At 41.9% G+C, this 21,630-nt stretch overlaps 1 protein-coding gene across 2 annotated transcripts in view; it reads right to left on the bottom strand.

The window, feature by feature from the left end:
- MAPK14 (mitogen-activated protein kinase 14) overlaps positions 1 to 21,630 on the bottom strand; it is a 24,386-nt gene extending 2,756 nt beyond the window's left edge. Inside the window, exons 1-11 of one of the 2 annotated variants that reach the window (XM_066335854.1) lie at positions 21,099 to 21,630; positions 14,230 to 14,359; positions 12,047 to 12,105; positions 11,628 to 11,739; positions 11,077 to 11,106; positions 10,604 to 10,651; positions 10,046 to 10,160; positions 9,044 to 9,115; positions 1,422 to 1,501; positions 831 to 909; positions 382 to 555 (exon numbers count right to left, since the gene is read on the bottom strand). In XM_066335854.1, coding sequence (XP_066191951.1) covers positions 382 to 555; positions 831 to 909; positions 1,422 to 1,501; positions 9,044 to 9,115; positions 10,046 to 10,160; positions 10,604 to 10,651; positions 11,077 to 11,106; positions 11,628 to 11,739; positions 12,047 to 12,105; positions 14,230 to 14,359; positions 21,099 to 21,214 — 1,015 coding nt within the window. In that variant the 5' untranslated portion in view covers positions 21,215 to 21,630. Of the gene's footprint in view, positions 1 to 381; positions 556 to 830; positions 910 to 1,421; positions 1,502 to 3,511; positions 3,592 to 9,043; positions 9,116 to 10,045; positions 10,161 to 10,603; positions 10,652 to 11,076; positions 11,107 to 11,627; positions 11,740 to 12,046; positions 12,106 to 14,229; positions 14,360 to 21,098 lie in introns of both variants that reach the window. The other variant, XM_066335853.1, reaches the window with a different exon arrangement.

Raw genomic sequence — 21,630 nt, 5'->3', positions numbered from 1 at the left:
CTGAGGGGACTCATCAAAGTCTGAGAGGGGCAGCTCCCATCTCTGCTCTCTGTGAGCAATGACAGGACTCAGGGAAGGGCTGGAGCTGTGTCAGGAGGGTTGGGTTGGAGATGAGGGAAAGGTCCTTCCCCCAGAGGTGCTGGGCACTGCCCAGGCTCCCCAGGGAATGGGCAGGGCCCTGAGGCTGTCAGAGCTCCAGGAGATCTTGAACAATGCTCTCAGGGATGCCCAGGGTGGGATTCTGGGGCTGTACAGGACCCCTGTGCACAGCCAGGAACTGGATTCCACGATCCCTGTGGGTCCCTTCTAACTCAGGATAAGCCATGATTCTACAACCACAAGGAAAGCTGATTGCCTCTCGCTCCCCTCCCCCAGACTCACTTTTCCATTCTTCAATCTCAAGTTCTCTGCTTTCAAAGGACTGGTCATAGGGGTCTGCCACGGGCTCGTCGTCGGGGTCGTGGTACTGGGCGAAGTAGGCATGGGCCAGCGCCTCTGCGGCCGTGATGCGCTTGTCCGTGTCCAGGACCAGCATCTTCTCCAGCAGGTCCACGGCTGCAAGGGCACCAGGCAGAGAGGATTTCTCACATGAGCTGTGTGACTCTGCTCTGAAACTGAAGCTCTTAAAAGCTCAACAAGATGAGGGATCTGAAATCTCTCAGGACCCACTCATCATCCACCATTTTCTTCCTCTTACACCCTTGGCCCACACGTCCTCCATAGACATAACCCTGCTCTGTGCTACTGCAGCCAGAACAAAGCTTTGGGAATCTTTGCGTCCCACGACATGCTAAATTCAGTTTCAGGAAAATTTAATAAACAGGTCTTACCCAGGGGATTGGCACCAATAAACACGTTTTCAAAGTTCATTTTTGGCATGTAAGACAAAGACTGGATGTAGTTTCTTGCCTGTGGAAATAAATGCTCTGTTGAAGTATCAGACAATATCCAGCCAGCAAGACCAAGTACTTTTCAACCATCCTGAAGCACTGGTTATTATGGTCTGTCTCCTTGCTTACTCTGACACTTACTAAGCACATCAGCATTACCCTGCCCCAGCTAAGGCACTCAAGACTGTAGAGGAAGAGCTGACATGACTTGTGGTGAAGTAAGACTGGAAAGCAGAGAGGTGCAGGAAGAGCTGACTCCCTGGTGTCCCAGCAAGGCTGGGTGCAACCTGCTGTCCTTTGCTGAGCTGCACCACACAGCACACAATGCAAAACCAACTCACAGCCAGGCTCTCCCGAGTCTCACACGTCTGCGGTTGAGCACGCACTGTCCAAATCTCACAGCTTCATTTAGTACAAAAATCTTGCAGAAGAGCAGGTAGTTAATTGCCCACCCCATGCCACATGCAAGCACTGAATTCACACTGAGTGAAGCCCTGCCCTGCAAACCCCCTTCCTCTGCTCAGATCTCACCTCGTGGCTGGGCATCCTGTTAATGAGATATGCAGGGGGCGTTCCCGTCAGACGCATGATCTGCTGAAGCTGGTTAATATCTTAAGTGCCTCGTCAAGGGCTTTGTTAAACACAGTGCAAAAACCATTTCAAACAGAAAACAGTCGCATACAAAAGCATCTCTTCTGCAAACCACAAGGCAAAAGCCATACAGGCAGGGTCCACTAATTTTTTTCAACTACCTGTGAAACGTTCAGCAATTACACGAGTGAACGCTTAAAGCAATGGAGAATCACTGCTCAGCTGGTAACTGCCAGTACAGAAAGTATTTCTGTCCAATGGAAGTAGCATTACACTCCAACAAGGTTGTGTTCACATTTCCCAGCAGTTTTAAGCCATCAGAGTAGACATTTCCTTTGGCTGAGGCTACTCCACTACATTTTCCCTGTGCTGTGCAGCTATACACAGCTTCAGGAAAAGGAACAAAAATTAAAACAGAAGCAAACACTGTACCCTCTGCACTGGTTACCAGCTTTTTTTTTTTTCCTCTTGCTGCATAGAAAGTGCTTAAGTTTCTTGTGGTGCAAAGTGAAACTGGCTCACAACTGACACCTTCTGAACAGCTTTGAGTGCCCTTTGAGAGGGCTGGGTGACAGAAGGCATTAAATGCAAAATTAACAAAACATTAGCATTGCATAAAACAGAGTTAGCAGGTATCAGTGAACACAGAAAGTAAGAGTAAGTAAAGTAATGCAGCAGAAAACCAGAATTTGTTATAGTGACAAACGCAAAACCATCAAACACTTAAGAGTTTTGCTTTCCTCTTACAATGGAAAAAGAGTAGAAACAGTATTTTACTGCTTTTTGTTTTTAAACAGACTTGTTTCAGACCTGGATAAGAGCAATTATTATTTTTATTGTGCAATAATGTTTAAAAAAAGACCCACTTCTACTTACACACACAAATTAATCTTCTGCTTAATTTAGTCAACCTTCCATCTTATGTCTCTTGCTAATCCCCTGTACTTCGAATACCAGAGTAGCCTTAAGGTCAGCTCACAGGGCAACCAAATTAATCTGGGTTATTCAGCTCTAACCTCTCCAAAGGTGGAACATCCCAGGGCTTTTTACACTGGTGGGATATTCAGCAATGGACTAATTTATCCCAATTTGCACTGCACCTCCCTTCAGCAGGTGTTACTCAAGGTTAATCTCACATTTGTATTTACAGTCACTGTTACAGGAACATTAAGCTGCAGCACAACATAATCTTCTCACCACTTTCCACAGCTCTGATCCTCTGCTGCACCTCACCAACAGCAGTGACCTCAGTGCTCACTGTGCATGCACCAGCTAATCCCTGGCTCTGATTTACTCACTCCACCTTCAGGAACAGGTAGAATTAAAAGCCATTTCACACTGTCTTTGCACAAAATCACAATTCAAGGTTACTACAGCACAGCAAGTGGCTGCAGACAGAGGTCACCCTCCCAAAGTGGACTGCAGGAAGGCTTTTTGCTGCTCCCTGGTAAAAGGGCCCTAATACAGCAACATCCCACACAGCACAAGAGCAGAGCAGACTCTGCTGTGTGCCCTGGAACAGCTGCTACAGAAAGGCACCTAAAAGGCATTTTCTGCTACAAAACCAAAGATATGGCAGCAGCGTTTCAGAAATTAATCACACCACAGAAGGGACTGTGTGTGTTTAGAGGATAACACACCTGCTCCTATTTAGAAAGTTCCCTGGGTATGCAATCTGGAGAAATAACAACTGAGACAAGCCTCAAGCTCTTAGCTGTGAAAAATACTTCCCCAATAACACCTGATGATAGAATAAATCACAAAGCATAAACCCACAAACTGAGAGAAAAGTCACGAAGCAGCAAAATGAGAATATGAAAGGATGAAATCATACCATGGGCAGAGGTAAGAGGAATAAAGATCAGATACACAAAGCAAAAGAACTTAAAGCCATCCAAGGAGCAAAGAATTACAAAGGAAGAAAAATAGAAAATAAATCCCAACACATTCTACAGATAGACTACAGGAGAACAACACACAAACTTGGGACTTCTTAAAGGGCAGATATTACAATCAAAGTGTAAACTCACAGACTCTGAGGAGATTTTCTTCAAAAGCTCAGGCCCTGGGGTTCCAACGAGTCTCAAAATGAGCTTCAACTGATCAATATCTAATGATGGACCATAAAGGAAAATGCTGGGAGAAATCAAAATGAAAAGCGCAACATATCACCCTATTAATGTTGAAAATTTATTCCTGCCATGGCCTTGACTGAAAAGCTATTTTTAGGCAAATCATATTCATTCTTCTTGTTTACAACTGAATACAACTGAGCTCTCTCTGTATCAGATTAAACATCTTGTCTACAGATACCCCACATGCATGGAATTGGGCACTGCATCCTGAACTATTTAGGAGCAGAAATCTTTTGCCCCACTGGCAAAGGCTGAATTTCCATGCTCCCTTCACCCCCTCAGGCCCCACACCAAACTGCAGTTAGCAGGATTAGGTTGCATTAGTGACAGCTGAAGTAAAGCAGAAGGCTGCAAAGAGTAGGCACTCATATTAAGAAGAAAGTCAAGGCTTTTTGTGAACACCTTCCAAGCTCATTCAAAGCTGGGAAGGGCAGGAAATGACTGGACCCTGCTCGTACCCTGCAGTGTCACTTCACCAGGGGCACACCCTGCCCATGGCCAGGGCAGCTGAGCTGCTGCAGCTGGCACAGGTCCTGCCCTGGCACCTCCTGGGGACCACCAGGGCAAGGGGACCAAAGCACCTGAACATCCCCTCTGCCCTCCAGATCTGCTGGAGCAGCAGGGGGAGACAGAACAGGGGCTCAGGCTGAACACATCTCTGTGGAAAGCTCTCAGGATGGAACACTGCAGCTGGAAAGAATGTTTTACCAGAACAGAGCTCCCCTCAGGCCACAGGTCAGCCTGAGCTGTCCCCTTTAACAAGGCCTAGGTGACAAAACACACAATTGAGGGGGAGAAATCCATCAAAGACACTGTTTTATGTCTAAATCTCAAGACACTAAGGAGACACAAAGTATCCTTTTTAAAACCATCAATTCATAATCTCTCTTCTTCCCTGAATTATCCTCCTCAGGGATTTCAGACTGTCTGTAATGTTGATATTTGCCTTGAAATTATACCAAAGTAGTTACACAATTTTTTTAGACAATCTTATTTTCTAAGATCAATGCCCTCCTGATGGTTGAAAATACTGCTGCAGTTCCTTCTTAGAGTATCTTTTAATTCATGTACTACAAGAATTTCAAAAACTGTCACCTGTTTAAAAAACCCTAGAAAACAACTCAGAGTTCCTGTAATATTGGCAAACTCTGTATGAAGGAAATCACCAAAGCTTTGCTAAAACCTTAATCTTGTGAGGCAAACTTTGGTCCAAAGTTTTATCTATAAAATTAATTAAGAGCCCTGGAATTAGCACTTTGTCAGACCAGCTGAATTAATTTTTCACTAGTAAAGTTACTTAGCAAACTTCTAGCTACTCAAAACACTTAAAATCTAAGAGTAAACCCAATATCTAGCTGGATTTAGCACAGCTGAATTGCCAACTCTGAACAGTCAATGCTTAAAATAAGATCAGAATATCCACTGCTGTAGGAGAATTAGCAAAGGGCATTCTACTAACCACAGCTGGCTCATTTAAACCAGATTTTCTTCAGAGCTATTTAAAACAGTTCTTACTTCTTTCACTTATTCTTGTGCAAGCAGCAGCTGAAGTGCAAATTTTGGAGAGCTAACATGCCACAGCTCAGTTTAAATATTTAATTTAAAGGCATTTAAAAGCCTGTGCACTGGTGTGCCAACAATATTGCTGCCCTGTTTGCTAGTGGAAGATACTTCTCAGATAAACAAGAAAAAACACAGAATATGGATCTAGCACTGCCAAAACTCAACTCTGCTTCTGCTTTTAGGCCTGCCATCTACAAGCTGCTGCACTGCAGCACTCTTTAACTACAGGGCCCATCACATCCCAGAGAAATGAGCCACGAGCAATTAAAGACAGGAAAGAGATTTAGTAAATACAAAGCAGAAGAAAAACACCACATGCATGGAGGAGGAAAGCACAGCATGCAAACCCCAAGTATCTCCAAAGTACTCCCAAGGACTGATGAGGGACTCTAAAATTCAGAAAATAACCTGCTATCACCACCAGCAGCAAATCTCACAAGATTGTAAGAGTTTATCCAGGCAAAGCAAAGTTCCAAGCTGTTTTAGTTGCCACCACACACAAGAACAAGGTGTATCAGAAGAATGTGTCATTTCAGACTGGTTAGTTATCTGGAAGTTTCATAATACTGAATAAAAATAGTAATAAAAACACTCTTCAGAGTTTAAGGTAACACAGTCAACTTAAAAAATACAGAAAATGCTAAACTAGTACAAGAAAAACCTAGATATTATTTTTACTTAATATGATTTTGTGCTAGTCAAATATTCAAACAAAGTCAACTTTCCTACTTGCATGAATCATTCACATTACAAGAAAATCTGTAAAAAATCTGATATATGTGTTTAACAGAAACTGATCTTGGCATCACACAGATACAACAATACCAACAAGAAAGCCTCAGCAAAGCCTCCCATGCACAGAGTATGTTGAGTTGGAAGGGACACACAAGGATCAGAGTCCAGTGCCTGAAGGACTCTGATTTTCATCACCTCATTTTTTGCTCTTTGATTTCTTTACCACAATCTTGATCCCCTTCTCCACCTCCTGGCAGAGATTTTACCAGTATTAGAAATCCATCTTTCATCCAAATGTTTCTATCCACAGATTACAATAGGAATAATTCAATTACCTTCAGTTGTAAATTAGAAATATTTCAGCAATCCTGCAGAGCTAAGCCCAAATTAACCACAGGGATTTTTCCTGAGAGTATCTCAATTCTTGCTTTTAGTCAATGACAGCTTGTTTAGACCCTCTACAGATTCAGAAGTTTAAATTCCGCATTCATCAGAGGCATTATTAACACAGACAGCATTGAAGATGATAATTTCATAGTCAAACTTTACTACTTACCTGATGAAATGAACTTACAGCTTACCTGTACTGAACAGGTGCATCCCCAGGCTGTACAAAGAAATATGTGATGGACTGTAAATAACATCACAGCATTTCTGCCAAATCCTTGTGAAAGGGACCAACACTTCCAACAAGAGAACCACCTGAACAAGGGGATGATCATCCTGAGAAGCCATTACATATTCTGTCACTCTAATTTTGGAAATGTAAGGCTACAAAGTCGAGAAAATTTACACCTTGACACCAAAAAGCAGGAACTACTTCAAATTTTCAGTTGTCAAACAGGAGCAGTTTCCAGCAACACAAAGTCATATTGCCTCCAACTGCACAGGGAATTTTCTAGAACTGCAGTGGATTTGGATATACCACATCCTTGGCTACTGGACACAAGGCAAACATACCTTGAATTATTCATGTTAATATTAATTCCAAAGTCAGTAAGTCAGCAGTTGTACAGTGACACTACAGGAGGAACAAGGGCATCTGCAAGTCTGTGGGTACAATGAAATGAAGAGCCCAGAATGACCTAACAGGATCTAAATCTGCAAAACCCTTTCACCTCTCTCCTAAAATAATGCACATATAAAGTCTTCAAAGAGCCTTCCAAGACAGGAAGAAGTTAGAACTGACTTATCTTAATTCTGCTTGCTGTTTTCAGATGTCAGCCAAACTGGAGTGAAAGCTGCCAGCCAGGGTCCCCTCCAGTCCTTGGGTAAGTGTTCCATGCACAAACAACATTCAGAACCAACCCTGCTCCCCTTTTAGTTTTAACCTCATGATCAAAAAGCACAAAAAGCACAATAAAGTGGGGAATCACACAGAAGGACTGGAAGAATTACAGTACTACAAAGTTTTGTCTAAGATAGGAAAGGATTTGGTGTGTTTTTCTTAAATGTAAGCAACTCAGAACAGAAAGAGCGTTTAATTAAAAAGCATTACTGCCATTTGCAAAAGAAATTAAGCATTTAAAGTAAATCATCACAAGCATCTGCCAGGAGACATAAATTAGTGAAGTACCTTATTATGATAAAGCAAACAAATTAGATCCTAGAAGTAAAGTTCATTTAGCATTGCAAATGTCAGTGGCTTTAATTTACAGCTAAATACAGAGTTGGAGAAAAAACTTCTCAGACTTGGAAGAATCACCATTATGTTCAATTCATAAAAACCACAAAATAAATCAAAATCATGCAGCATTTCTTACACATTGCAAATCCTATTACAAATATTTTCATTGCAAGCATCAAGTTCTTTAAAATCTGAAGTGTCACTGTTGCTGGGTCAAATAATGGTAATAGCTTAAAGGCTTTTGCTTTGTTTGAATGAACAGTTCTTGGTATTTCAGTTTTTTCTTAAAAGAATCAAAAAAATCTGTCCAAACCAACCTACACATGCTGAATCAACAGATAAAAATATACCAGCTTTTACTTAATTCAGTTTCTGTCTCTGACAGAAAAATACAGCAGAGATGACTACACAGTACAGTACAACAAATTCAACAAATTTAGAGAGAAATTATGAGATGGAGTCAAGCAGAAAAAGAGGAGAGGGAAAAGTTAAAGCACACTGAAAAGGGAGGTAACACTGCGAAAGCTTCTCCTCAGGAGAGAGTTTTGGAACCCAGATGCTTTCTGAAGTTCAATTAAACAAAAATCAGCAATTCCAACACCAACTTTCTTTTCATCAAATGCTAACATACTTGAATTAACTGACAAAACTACTAACAAATTAACAAAAGTTATTAAAATTAACAAACTGGTTGAAATAATAAACTTTGGTAAAAGGTGGGCAATGTAATTTTCTCTAGCAAATGAAAGCCCAATTTCCAGGCAATGAAAAATCTTGTCAGTAGTAAATTACACCCCAATCTTGTATAGCTGAACAAAAATTTTAAGTGCAACAATTTGCATCAAGTCTCACTTCCAATTTCCTGGGGAAAACATGACCAAATCTCACAAAGTCCTCTCCAATATGCCAAAGAGTCCTACCCAGTCCACTTTGATGAAGCAAAAAAAAAAAAAAAAATAATTTGGAAATATCTTATTGAAGGTTGATTTTTCACATCAGCAGAAGCACACTGTGAAAGAAGGTTCACAGTCTGTTTACAGTCAAGCATGGAAATGAACCTAAACATTTCTGAGCAATTTTAATGAGAACCTTGGTGCTAAAGAATCTGCAAACCCACTGCTTTCACAGCCAGGATACCTCCAGGAAAAAAAGAAGAGAGGCCAGAGGAAAATCACATTTGCAAGAAACCTGAAGCATGAGAGGATTCCTGGCAGACATCCATGCAAGTATTAGCTAGAAACTCAACCAATAAATTTAAATAAACTTCAAGGAAGGTAACAGAAACAAACAGTACATAAATCTAGTGATGACAACAGACAATAAAGAGGAACAGATGTGCAGCAAAATCAAGAACTCACCTCCTTGTACTATGAATAAAAGAAGCCATTAATTTAAAAACAAACCAAAGTCCATAACTAAACCCAGAACTTATTTTCTTGTCGATTATGTGAAAATGAAGATCTAATTTCAATTTCAAAAAAGAAATAACTTTTAAAGGATACGGTCTGTTCCAGGGAACAATGTTCTTCCAGTCAACAGTTCAGCCATAATGCATCCCACTGACCAAATATCAACTGAACAAAACAGAAAACAAAACATGATGCATAAATCACAGTCTGAGCAGAACCATCTCATCCAACCAGTGCAAACAACTCCATCCTTAAACAGTCTCAGATTGCTTCAGGCCCTGAAATACATTACAAGCTAACTGATACTGTTCTGTGTCATCTAAAACTAGTACAAATAACAGAATCCAAGATCAGGCAACTCTTCCTTCCAGACTATAACATGACCTGAACACCAAAGAGCTGGGGAGGAATCTAAACCATCAAAGAGAAGAAACCTGTCCAAGAGGACTCTGAGGAATGGATTTGTATAAATGCTACCCAAACAAACACCAGTCATTGCACTGATGATACAAGACAAGCCCATACACGTGCAAGAGGGGGAAAAAAACCCATAAAGTACTGATATATGAAACTGGGGTAGCACATTGTTTTCTCCTGTACAAGAATTACTCTCAGACTTTGATTTTCTTCTCTGCACCTGATCTGCAAGTATTGCTGGAGAGAAGATACTGGAAACTGTGAGGAAGCTAAATCTGTGAAGAAGTGGCTAAAAGGAGAAGAAAGAATGGGAGATTTATCCACTTTTTATCATTTCTTCACACTACAGCTCCAGACATTCTCCTCAACCAGACATGTTCCAGTCACTTACTTTAAGAACCTCTCTGCTAGGAAAAGCAAGGGATAAGTGCTAACAATATTTTGCTGATTGCAGTTTCAAAGGTTCAAATTTAAAGAAGCCTGGTGAAAGCCATCACAATGATTCTTAACTTCCATCTGACAGACTGTGGTTCAAACACCAACTCTGAAGCACAATTACCAAGAGTGCCAACTTATGCAACCAAATAAAGTGGGAGCACGTGCAAGGACAATCTCTATTTTCCCCCTTCACAATTTAGAAGCTTTCAGGGAATTCTTGTGCTGGCTTAAAAGCATTACCTGTCTGGTTGTAGTGCATCCAGTTCAGCATGATCTCAGGAGCCCTGTACCACCGGGTGGCCACGTACCCAGTCATCTCATCATCCGTGTGCCGGGCCAGCCCGAAATCCAGGATCTACAAACACAGAACACCAACCACTGCAGGGCAACAGTGCAAACTAGCCAGCCAAACAAACAACAGGGCAATCACTGGGGACAGGAGAGGTGGGAGAGCTGCAAAAACAGATTATGAAACCAAATTTCACAACCTGTGAAAAGACACTAGGCTAGAACAGCGTAGGACTCGACAATCAGAATTATGTCTGGGCATCTTGTCTCCAAAACAAGTAAACACAAACTAAAGCTGTTAACTCTGCACTTTCATGATGATTCACTAAAAACATAGGACCAGATAAAAAAAAACCACATCCTTTCAACTCTACAGCTGGGAAGCACGTTATTACTTTTCTACGAAAGTATTTTCAAAAGGAATTGTTTTGACACTTCAGTTGCAAGGGACATCCACATGGCACTCACTCAAATCTCAGTCAAAGGAATCAGATTTTTTAATTACATTACCTTTAGCTCACAGTCTTCATTAACAGCTAGGTTACTAGGTTTTAAATCCTAAAAAATTAAACATCAGCATTAAAAGTGGAACGTGTGTTGTTTCGGAAGTAGATAAAATTGTAAATGGAGATAAAAACACAGATTCTAACTGAGTGCAAATACTAACTTTGGATAAATTATTTTATCACAGAGAAAAATCTCTCCTGTGGTTCTCAGAAGTGTCACATACAACCAAAAATGCATAAAGGCAACACTGGTGCTGCATATTTGTATTCCACAGAAAAGCTAATTCACAAAGGAAAATTGTGGATCTTGACAACCACTTCCCCCGTTCAATCTTTTTACTACTTAACCAAAATAATTCTCAGAAAATTTTCTCGTTTCTCTTGGTGCTACATTGTAAAAGTCTGTGCTTCATTTTTTAAAGATATTGTTTCTACAATATCTTCTACTACAAAGAAAATCTTAGAATGAATACTCACCCTGTGTATTATGTCAGCTGAATGGATGTACTGTAAGATAAAATGACAGAATTTATGTAACAGACCAAGCAGCCACCTCTTCATCTCTTCCCTAGAAAATACTGCCCTACCCCAGCCCACACAACTCAGATGCTCCAGTCTGCCTGCAGAAGGAACCAGCCATGTGTCTGTGGGTTCCACCAGGTGGGTGTTCCAGTTTCCCCCTCCTTAGGAACACCCAGGAGTGCTGCCACCCCAGTGGAACAACACAAGTAAACAAAACTGAAGAAATGGAAAATTCACAGCCACAGCAGACCAGAGGGCATCACAGTTCATCATTTTCCACACTCTGCCCATAGGAACACAAAAATGATAGGTAACCTTACTGATGCAGAGCTCCAGAGAGGCAGAAGTGAAAGAACAATAATAACATGTTATTCTGCTATACTTCAGGGAAGTTACAGAAGCCCCCCTTATGCACTGATGAGAATCTCTGAGGATGTGACATTCACCAGGAACTTCCACCCCTCCATGGTGAGCTGTCCCCACTGAGGGAGGACAGGGACACTGACCTTCAGGCCCCGAAGGATCTGGTAAATGAGAAACTGCACATGGTCATCAGTGAGCTTCTGGCATTTCACAATGTTGTTCAGGTCTGCTCCCATGAGATGTGTCACCAAGTATCTGTGAACAAAAGCAAGCACGTGGGCTATGAAGCAATCTCTTGAATAGGATTAGGATAAAAATTCCCTATAAATCTCCAGTAGCAGAGCTGACTGTCCCAAAGCACGTTGTTCAATGAAACATAGATCGTGACACTTTAAATAATGTAGCAAAGTCCAATAGCTTAGGATGCACTCTAACTTTGTGCTGGAATTCAGGATTATTTGTGAATTATGGCAGACAAGGAGACAAGTATTTCTGTCATAACCTGAGAGGCACAAGCAGATACCAAAGACATTTTGTTGCAATCTTCAGAGAAGTTACCTACACATCATTGAATTCTTCTAGTGATTTGGCAGGGGTGAACACGTCCAACAAGCCAATCACCTAAAAAGAAAACAGCCAAGAGAAAAGCTGTGAAATATATTTATAACATAGTATGATACAGTTACTAAGATCCTTTGTGGCACTGAAGTATTTATTCCAGTAGATGTTTCATTTCCATCTGTTCAGTGTTGTGCTTTACACAAGCTAACCAGGCCTCCTGGAACTTGAAAACCTGCTGCAGACACACGTGAGAGCTCTGCAGCTCCATTTACTTGCTCAAATCATCATGAACTAGATACAGGATATAAAAAACATCTTATCTCCAAGCCCCTCAAACCATCACACCTTCCACATTTGCTGGTGTGTTCTGTGCCACATAAAACCAAATGTTTTTTTCAAAATTGTGATCTGAATAGTCAAAGACGGTAGCACTAATATGCCTGCCTGAACCAGCTCTGATCATCTCTGCATCTGCAGGATTTTTAAATCACAACTAAGATAAACTTCCCACAAATGAAGGCATGATGAAGTGATTATATATATATATCTGTAAAAATTACTTAACTTCCCTTTATTCCTTACTCTTAAAGATACATAAGCTCTTTGTAATGCCAATCAAAAAATATTAATGAATCTCAGGCAGTTGTAGTCACAAACTGATTTTCATTGCTTAACCTTATTAGCTTATTTTTTGTGTATGTCAATACATAAAACAAAGCTTTCTTGTTTAAAGAATATCTGGGGTATGAGAAAAGGTCCAGAAATAAATTCCTGAGTACTACTGGGGCATGCCTTTTTACAAGGGCATGTCATGACAGGACAAGAGGCAATAGCTTCCCACTGAAAAAGGGTAGATTTACACCAGATATTAGGAAGAAATTCTCCCCTGTGAGGGTGGGGAGGGCCTGGGATGGATTCCCAGAGCAGCTGCGGCTGCCCCATCCCTGGAAGTGTCCAAGGCCAGGTTGGATGGGACTGGAAGCACCCTGGTTCAGTGGAATGCATCCCTGCCATGGCAGGGGGTAGAACTGGATGATCTTAAGGACCCTTCCACCCACAGCATTTGATATTTCTGTGGATATTAAGCAGGACCAGAAGTTACCTCCACCGCTGAGACAATGGTATCACACAGGAAGAACTGACAGTAACACACACATGCAACACAAGTTGCAGGGATGTGAGCCACACTATAAACATCAAGATGATTTATGGGCTACCAGCTGCTGAGTGCAGTGGTCACAAACCACAGCACCATTGCTGCCACAGCAGAAGTTCTGAACAGACCAGACTATGCTTGCTTGGCTTTTTGTGCTAGATAACCACCCTGGCTTTGCTCAGCTCATGCCCAAAGAGGATTTCCCTTCTGCCAAGCCAGAGTTTGCTGGGACAAAAGAAATCAAGAGCCTTCCCTTCTTCTTGATGTTCTGACAGTTCTACCAAGAGCTGGTTATGAGAAGTTTTGCCCCACTGCACACAGAATTTGCTCCAAACACCATGCAGTATAAATATGTTGGCATGTTAATGTCACACACTGAGTATACTGGTCAGGCAACTGTCTTCTATACCAAATGGAAGCTTTATCAAAAAAAGAGTTCAATATAACATTTGCCACGTTCTGATTTGTTTCCTTGCTGATGATTTAAGTGGATGGCTCATATCAACAACCATCTAATTTCCACCCCTTCATCACCACCTCTTTTTTCCTCCCTATTTTACCCACAGGAATCTAATGAACGTCTGCTTCATAACTTTCTGACACAGGCAAGCCAAAAAAGAAATTACTAAAAACCTTTCAGAAGACAAACACTAAAAACAAACTCGGGATTTTCTTTCTTTAAATAAATGCTTAACATAACAAAAACTGCAGTTTACTACAACAAGTAACCAGGAGAATATAAGCGACCCACCTGTGTCCTAAATCCTTATGAATTTGCTACACAGTAATTTTGAGATTATTCTAGAAAATATTAAGATTTTTAAATACAAGATTGGTTATTGTGGGGGGTTTGGGGGTTGGTTTTGTTACTCTGCATGACATTCTACAGCTCTAATATCTCGGACTGTGGCAAGCTTCGCATTTATCATTAGGAAAAAAAACATATGCACCAAGACATTTCAAAGCAATCCTGATGGATGCTCAGTCCAAGCTCAGGAAAGCATTCCATCCTCTGTCCCTGCACTCACATTTTCGTGTTTCATGTGCTTGAGCAGGCGCAGCTCCCGGTAGGTTCTCTTGGCGTGGATGATGGACTGGAAGGGCCGCGACAGTTTCTTCACGGCCACCCGCAGACCAGTCTTTGTGTCAAAGGCAGAACTGCAACACAGAGCAACCAAACCATCACAATTAACTTGTTATTAATGCCTCCAGATCAACACTTATTCTAGACAGAGTTATGAGTTACAGGTGACACCGTTTCTCCAATGGAAATGATTTCTAGGTATCCTGGTCCATGCCACCCAAAATCCTCATATTTTTACACAGCTGTTGGTTTCTGCAGAAAATGTTTAAAAGATGAGACTTGTCCACACAGTAAAGGGAAACCTTGTAGAAGAAAAGATAAATGTTTGCTGCCTGAAGTGCTCTTAAACATAATTATGCACTAAAACTCTGGAGAGAAGAGTACTTGTAAAGACTATCACTATTCCTAAACAACTTCAAACAGCACAGTTGATCACAAAATGCTACGCTCAAAATACTACTTTCATGGTTTAAATCCATACAAAAACCCAGGACTTGTGCCTAATAAAATCAGTTATGACTGTTGTTAATCACAACTGAAGGTGAAATTAAATTTCTTTAGTAAATCCCATCCAATCACCAAGAGTTCTGTTCTACAAAAGAGCATGTGAATAAATGATACATAGCTGTACATTACCAAACCTGGTCCCTTCAGCAGAAACCTTCTACATACAAAGAGCATTTTTCCTTAAGTGTCCATGAGGACTGATTTAATCCTACTCAGTAACTAAATATATATACACACACATATATATAGTACAGTAAAATTATATTTTAAGTAATTCCTCATGCAACTTATAAAGCTCTGGCCTGCCCAAAAGGAGGGAGGAGGAGAAAAAGGATGTGAAATCAACACTTGACTCAAGACAAAAAATATGGGGAAAGTATGGAATGTAAAGAGGCATGCAAGGACAATACTGGTTGATTTTCCTGCTGCATTTATGATTCAGGTGAACTCCTGATTCCATTTAAAAGTGAGCATGCACTAGTTCTTGATAACCATCAAGCAAAAAGGAATGCTACATAGTTATAAAGGTAAAGTGTGAAATATAAAGCTTAACTAACAAAGCTCAAAACCAATCACAAGAGCAGTCCTAAAATAAACCCACAATTGCATATGCAAACCACAACACCAACCCCACCAAACGAGCTATTTAAAATAAATGCAGCTGTCATTTACTTTTAAAGCAACCACCAAGAATTAAGCTGCAAAAAAGACTCCTTATCTCAAATTTGCCCAGTTTCTAAGGAATTCGGTACATGAATTTTATGAGAAATAGAAAACACAACACCAGCACCCTTCTGTGAGCAGTGACCCTTCCCCCAGGCCCTGGCAGGGAATGGAAAAACCCTCTGTGCACAGTGGAAGAAAAGCATCTCCCTTTCTATAAAGGGCATCCACACAGTGGAAAGAGCTCTGGAAAACACACGGGAGTACACCAGGTCACAGGAGCAGCGACCTGCCAGAGCTGAATTACTCAAGCTGGATCACACTGGCTCAAAAAAACACCCATTAGCAACTACTTCCACATGCAAGTTATCCTTTACACCTCAGCCTGGCAGATAAAAGCGGCCAATATGCACTCGTTTTTTTAATGTTGATTTCAAATTTTCAAGTTTTCACACATCGCTAGGAAAAAAAAAAAATTAATATTTAAGCGGCAACACTTCATGAAAGTTAGATCTCATTTTTTTTCAGCCTCGGGTAAAATTCACCATCTTGCAATACACAAGTATCCCTACTTCGGTCTGGAATTATATGCCAGCATTTTACTGGTACATAAGGTGTTTTCTAGGACTTAGAGCAAAAATAAGCGTTGTCATCATAATTCAGCACATGCTGTCATAAATTAGTCATGGATCTTCACCAGTTTCCAAACATTTCAGGTGCAAAATGCAGCAAATGACAGTAACCCTTTTATCGTGCAAAGAAGAAGATCCTCTGCATCTCAAACCTCCACAGCTCCAGAGTCAAATTTATCTTTTGGTTTCCAAAATTCTGAGATTTCACAGCCACCAGCCATAAGATAAGCTATTTCAGGATTCAGATGAAATTCAATTTCACTTTTTGTTTTTTCAATTACATTTTCTGGGGTCACATCAAGCCACTGTGCTATTGTAGTGGCTGTACAACCTCCAAGGGAATTGCAGACAGCAGTACTGATTAAACAGCACAATGCACAAGCCCAGGAAAGAAAAGTCTATATAACTGCAAATTCACAATCTAGACTTGAAGTCAGAACACGAAGTCTGGTCCTATTTGAGGCCTAAAGACTATTTCCCCACAGATAAAATCATGCTGAGTAATTTTCTGCCAATACAGATAACTGGCTAATGGCTCCTGCAGAGCTACAGAACAGCTGTCAGCTGGAGAACATTTTAAAGAACACTAAGCTGCCTTTCATCACAGACTTAAAACAGCTGCATTACACTGATCATATTTCAGCTTAAGAAGCCCAATTAGGGAAAAAATTGCATGATCTCCAGTTTTAAATCCCTTTTTAAACAAGATCAGCACTAATTTATCACACTTTTTTTTAACCTCTTACACAGTACTGTGCTATGGCAAATGAACTGCATCCACCTCACCCTAAGTGAGCTAAAATTACAATTCTGATCTAACCCGAATTGAATCCAGAACACAGGAGGTAGATGAAAACAATTATTTTAGAGAACCTATCCACTGATAGTAACATTTGAAGCAGTCTGAGGAACTAAAGTATGCACAAAGTTACTTATGAGCCAAATTTATTTAAATATTAGGTAATCAGCATGTTAATTTTTGTGCAAAGGCTATTTTGCTAAATATATGCTGCTCATTGCTAGTGCCTCTGCAAATAGCCAAGCTAACTAAATCTCCTTACTTCTACCTCTGAGGTTAATTAATTCACTCCTAATCAGACAGAAAAACACAGTTTGAACCTGCCAGTTTATTATTGACTGCAGTCAGTTCTGTGCCTGCACTTCAGCCATCACCCTGCCAACACACTATAAAAGTTGCAAATATCATTCTTCTGTGCTAGATTAGCTTCTGCTTCTAGGAAAGATGCAATAAAAATTTCCCTATAGGATAGATGTGCTCTCACTAATTTCCCTTCTTAATATACCAAGTTCCCTTACAGTCCAAACTCCTTGCCAGCACTTTGAGAGCTCTGCTCACAGCTTTTCTGTGCCTGCCCTTCTCCTACTCAACTCCCCCTTCCTCACACATCTTCTGCCAATCCTTCCTGTGTGCCTGCTTCATCCCACTCACTTGTACAGTTCTGTTCCTATCACTCCTCACAGATCTACCACACCTAGCTGGAGGAGCAGGCACCTGTCTCTCCAAGCACACACAGGATTTGGAGGCACTTGCACGCTTTGAGAAGGGGTTAGAAAAAAAAATCCACAGAGGAATTGTTTCTACAAAAGTGATATTGGGGTTATTACGTTTCCTCTGGAGCCTAATGCTTTAAATTTTCTTAAATCTGTAAGGTTTCTCTGGGAATTCTCAGTATCTGAGAAATTCAGACTCAGTGTTAGTGCAACTGTGGGTTGAAATTGGAAGAAATCACAGTTTCTGGAGGGTTGTATCACCTAACAGTCTACCAAAAAAACCCAAAACCCCAAACACCAAAACCCTAAAAAAAAAAATCTTTTGCAAGATACTGAGGAAGAGCAAGTCTTGGCTGTTCAATCCTTTCCAAATTAATTAAGGCAATGCAGATAGCTTGCAAAGCAATTAAACCAAGACTCTTATTTTACAAAGGCACCAATAGAACAAAGAACAGCTGCTAAATATGTAACAACTAAGTAAAGGAAGAGTATACTAAATGTACTTCACAGCCTTTTAGAAATTGATGGCAGAAACTGTGAAAACACCATTTTGCTTAGCTCAGAGCTGGCTGAAGTGATGCCAGGAGTCGAGACTTCCCTCCAGCACACGCAAGAAATGAAGCAATTCTCCAACTGAAGTGAGTCACCAATCAATCCCATCTCTGTTCAGCAACTTCCCACTGCAAGATGTTGTATTGTCCAGGCCCCTCTCCTCCTTATGTGAAATGTTACAAAATGCATCAATCAGGAACCCTTTTCTTTCCAATGCAGACCTGCTTACAAAAGCATGCAAAAGCCTGTGTTGTATAAAAGCACAAAATGTTGCACAAATGAATGAAACAGCATTTTATGCAACAGATGCCACAGCAATTGGGACTTAGGAAGACTCAATCTGAAGATGTGCGTAGATTTTTTCTCAAAGGTTTGGAACTGAATTCCTATTCGTATCTCCAACACTTGCAGTTTTTAAAAAATGGATCCTGGAAAACACCATAACCGATGAGCATTTGAACCTCATTCTTCCAACACTGCACATCACCCTTCAGAACTGCGATATTTGCTCTCATTTCAGGCACGTGTCTCAGGCTGCCTGCAGAAAATGCCTCTCCCTCCCTGCACTGACTCCTCAGCACTCAGGTTTGTGTATGAGGCAGTTCCAAGCCACACTCACAGCACATTCAAAGCGGCCTACAACAGCTCCATAGTCGAAGTGACTCATCTGGCAGCTTAATGCTTTCTTTTTTTATTCATTTTCTCCTCCACTTTCTGGAGATTCCTCATTTTCAAATGCCTCATCTGGACAATTTAACAACAGAGCATTTGATTACATTTGAATAAATTAATGCAGTGAACATGCATGAAAATATCTTTACCATTTTAAGGATTGTTAAAACACCACTGTGTACTGTCCCAACAGGGGTACACCAAACTCCAAATGAAACTAGGTAGCTTTTTACTGGAGAGAACAAAAACAAAAACCTCTAAAAGGACAGAGAGCAGAATAAGTCCTTGCAGGAATACCCTAAATAATATATATCACCACTTGTAGCTTAATAAACATCCATAAATATGCAAATGTTTTTTCTTGAATTTTTCAATTCTGACATACTTTCCATATCACTACATCTTTTCTGAAAACTATTTTTAGAAGAACATACAGGAAGCCATTAACATGGACTGTAAAAGGACTCTGTGCCACATGTCTGAAATTGCTTCCAATACAAAATTGTTTCACTTGGTCTGAACAAAGTTGCACAATCTTTGAAAGTTTTGACACAGCAAAACAGGAAATTCATGATGCAAACTCTTTAGTTACTGGTTGAAAACTTTGCAAGTGTTACATGTACAGTGGAGAGCGCAGGGAGGAGGAAAAGAAAATAGGAGTGGGATATATAATGTAGGATCAACCTTAAGATACAAAGGACCAAGTAAATTAACTTCCCATTACATTTCAGGAGTTGCATAACTCTGTGACACTCACAGGGGTATTTATCAGCTGTGTCAACAAGGTCCTTCTTTCACCAAAAGAAACCTGTCTATTCCCTTCCAATCAAAACCATTCTATAATTATATTAAAAAAAAAAAAAAAAGAAAGAAAACCAACAAAAGCACACCTCAGCAAGTATACTGGTTATTCTTGCTACAACATTGACCTGCATGGTGCACTTTTATGAAATGCAAGCCACTGCACACCTCAATCACATCATTTTAAAAAATGCCTGTTATTTAAGCTCAACTTACCAACGATTTTATAGCAGGTTAAGAACAGCTGAGTATTTCATTAAAACTGCAGCACATGCAAAGCAACTTATCTTTTTAATAGCAGAATGCAGCATGTGTCCTTCCTTATAATAAAAAGGATATCCAGAATGTAAATTTGCATACTACATTAATAAAAACACATGCATGCCTGCTCGAACACAACAGCAAAGCAGCTTGGTAATCATGCACCCGTATTTCAAAATCCTGCTCACACTTTGACAGAACCAAAGAACACAGAATAAAACCCAGAATGCTCATGTGGAAGATGTTTCTTTAAGCAAAGGAGGCAGTAATCTGTGAGCACTTTACTAAATGACTGCCAAAGTCTGGAGGCAAACTGATTCAAATACTACCTTGCCTTTAAGCTGAAGCAAAGTATGCAGCTCCATTTCTGTGTAATGATCCGCCGCACTTCAGCGGAGAAGCTACAAATTAAGGACGTATTGCATCTCACACACGTAGCCTGGTTTGTTCCTATTAGGTAAGCATTAAAAATTATCTCTTCAACCTCCCTGGATTTCTGCAGGTCTCATATCAGGACTTTACTCTCCCAGGGAGCACATACTGCAGTAATTCTATAGCAATAAAACGAGCCTCCCTGTGTTCATCTATTATTGCCAAGAAAACACCGGTGCTTGTAAACCCACAAGTCAGGGATACAAAAGCAGCTCTCACAGCAGTCTCTTTACTTCCTGCCTATCAACAAGTTCCAGACAAAAATACAATTGCCTCAAATATAATGGATCCTTCAGGTCCAGAAAGAATCTAGGACAAGAGCTGCAAAGCCCTCAGCTCTGCAAAGCCAGCTATGGGGGGGTTTGACCCGGCTCCATCCCTTTGCACTCCCCCTTACTGCCTGCAAGAAGTCACACTGAAATGTGTCCACATGAGATCATTCGGGGCGGCGGGGGGAGGCCGGGAACGACACATTATTATCTTCCCCTGCAAAAATGTTTCAGAGCCACCTGCCATGTGGTGCAATCCCCGACGCATTCCAGAGACGAGACTGCGGCTTCCCGGCAGCACCGCGCGGAAACCCGGCAAGAAAAATGTCTCTTGCAGCAGGCTGGTGAGGAGCCGAGGGACAGGAACCCTCGGGGGACAGAGGAGCCCCGCTCCCGCGGTGCACACCCCGCACAGAGCCCGCCGGGGTCCCTGCAGGGCAAAGGGGCCGCGGGGCGGGGAAGCGACCGAACGCGACCTCCCCCGCACAGCCCCGTCCCCTCCCGGCACTCACCACACCGAGCCGTAGGCCCCGGAGCCGACCGGGGAGAGGTTCTGGTAGCGCTCGGGCACCTCCCACACCGTCTTGTTCAGCTCCTGCCGGTAGAACTTGGGCCGCTCCTGAGACATCTCGGTCGCGGAGCCCGCCCCGCCCGGCCCGGCGGGAGGGGGAGGCTCTGCCCGCGGCTGCAACAGCACCGCCGCCGCCACTACCTCCTTCTCCTCCTGCAGCAGCAGGAGCAGCGACTTCTTCCTTCCTTCCTTCCTTCTTTCGCTCCCTCCCCTCAGCGCTCCCGGGCGGGGGCAGCCCCCAGCAGCGACGCCCCCGCAGCCGCCGCCGGCCCCTCACGCTCCGCCCCGCGCCGCCGCTTCCCCCGCTCCCACAGGCGCAGGGGGCGAGGCCGAGCGCGGCCTTGTCACCGCCTTCCCCCGCCGCTCTCCCTCCTTCTCTCCCTCCTTCTCTCCCTCCCGGGGCTGTGCCACGAGGGGCGGGATGACCCCGTGAGGCGCGGCCGGTGGTCGTGCGGCCAGCGAGGCGGGGGAGC

Source organism: Sylvia atricapilla, chromosome 25, assembly GCF_009819655.1.
Source record: "Sylvia atricapilla isolate bSylAtr1 chromosome 25, bSylAtr1.pri, whole genome shotgun sequence".
NCBI classification, from domain to species: Eukaryota; Metazoa; Chordata; class Aves; order Passeriformes; family Sylviidae; genus Sylvia; species Sylvia atricapilla.
The sequence above is the reverse complement of the archived record's forward strand: the minus strand, read 5'-3'. Positions and strand labels throughout refer to the sequence as shown.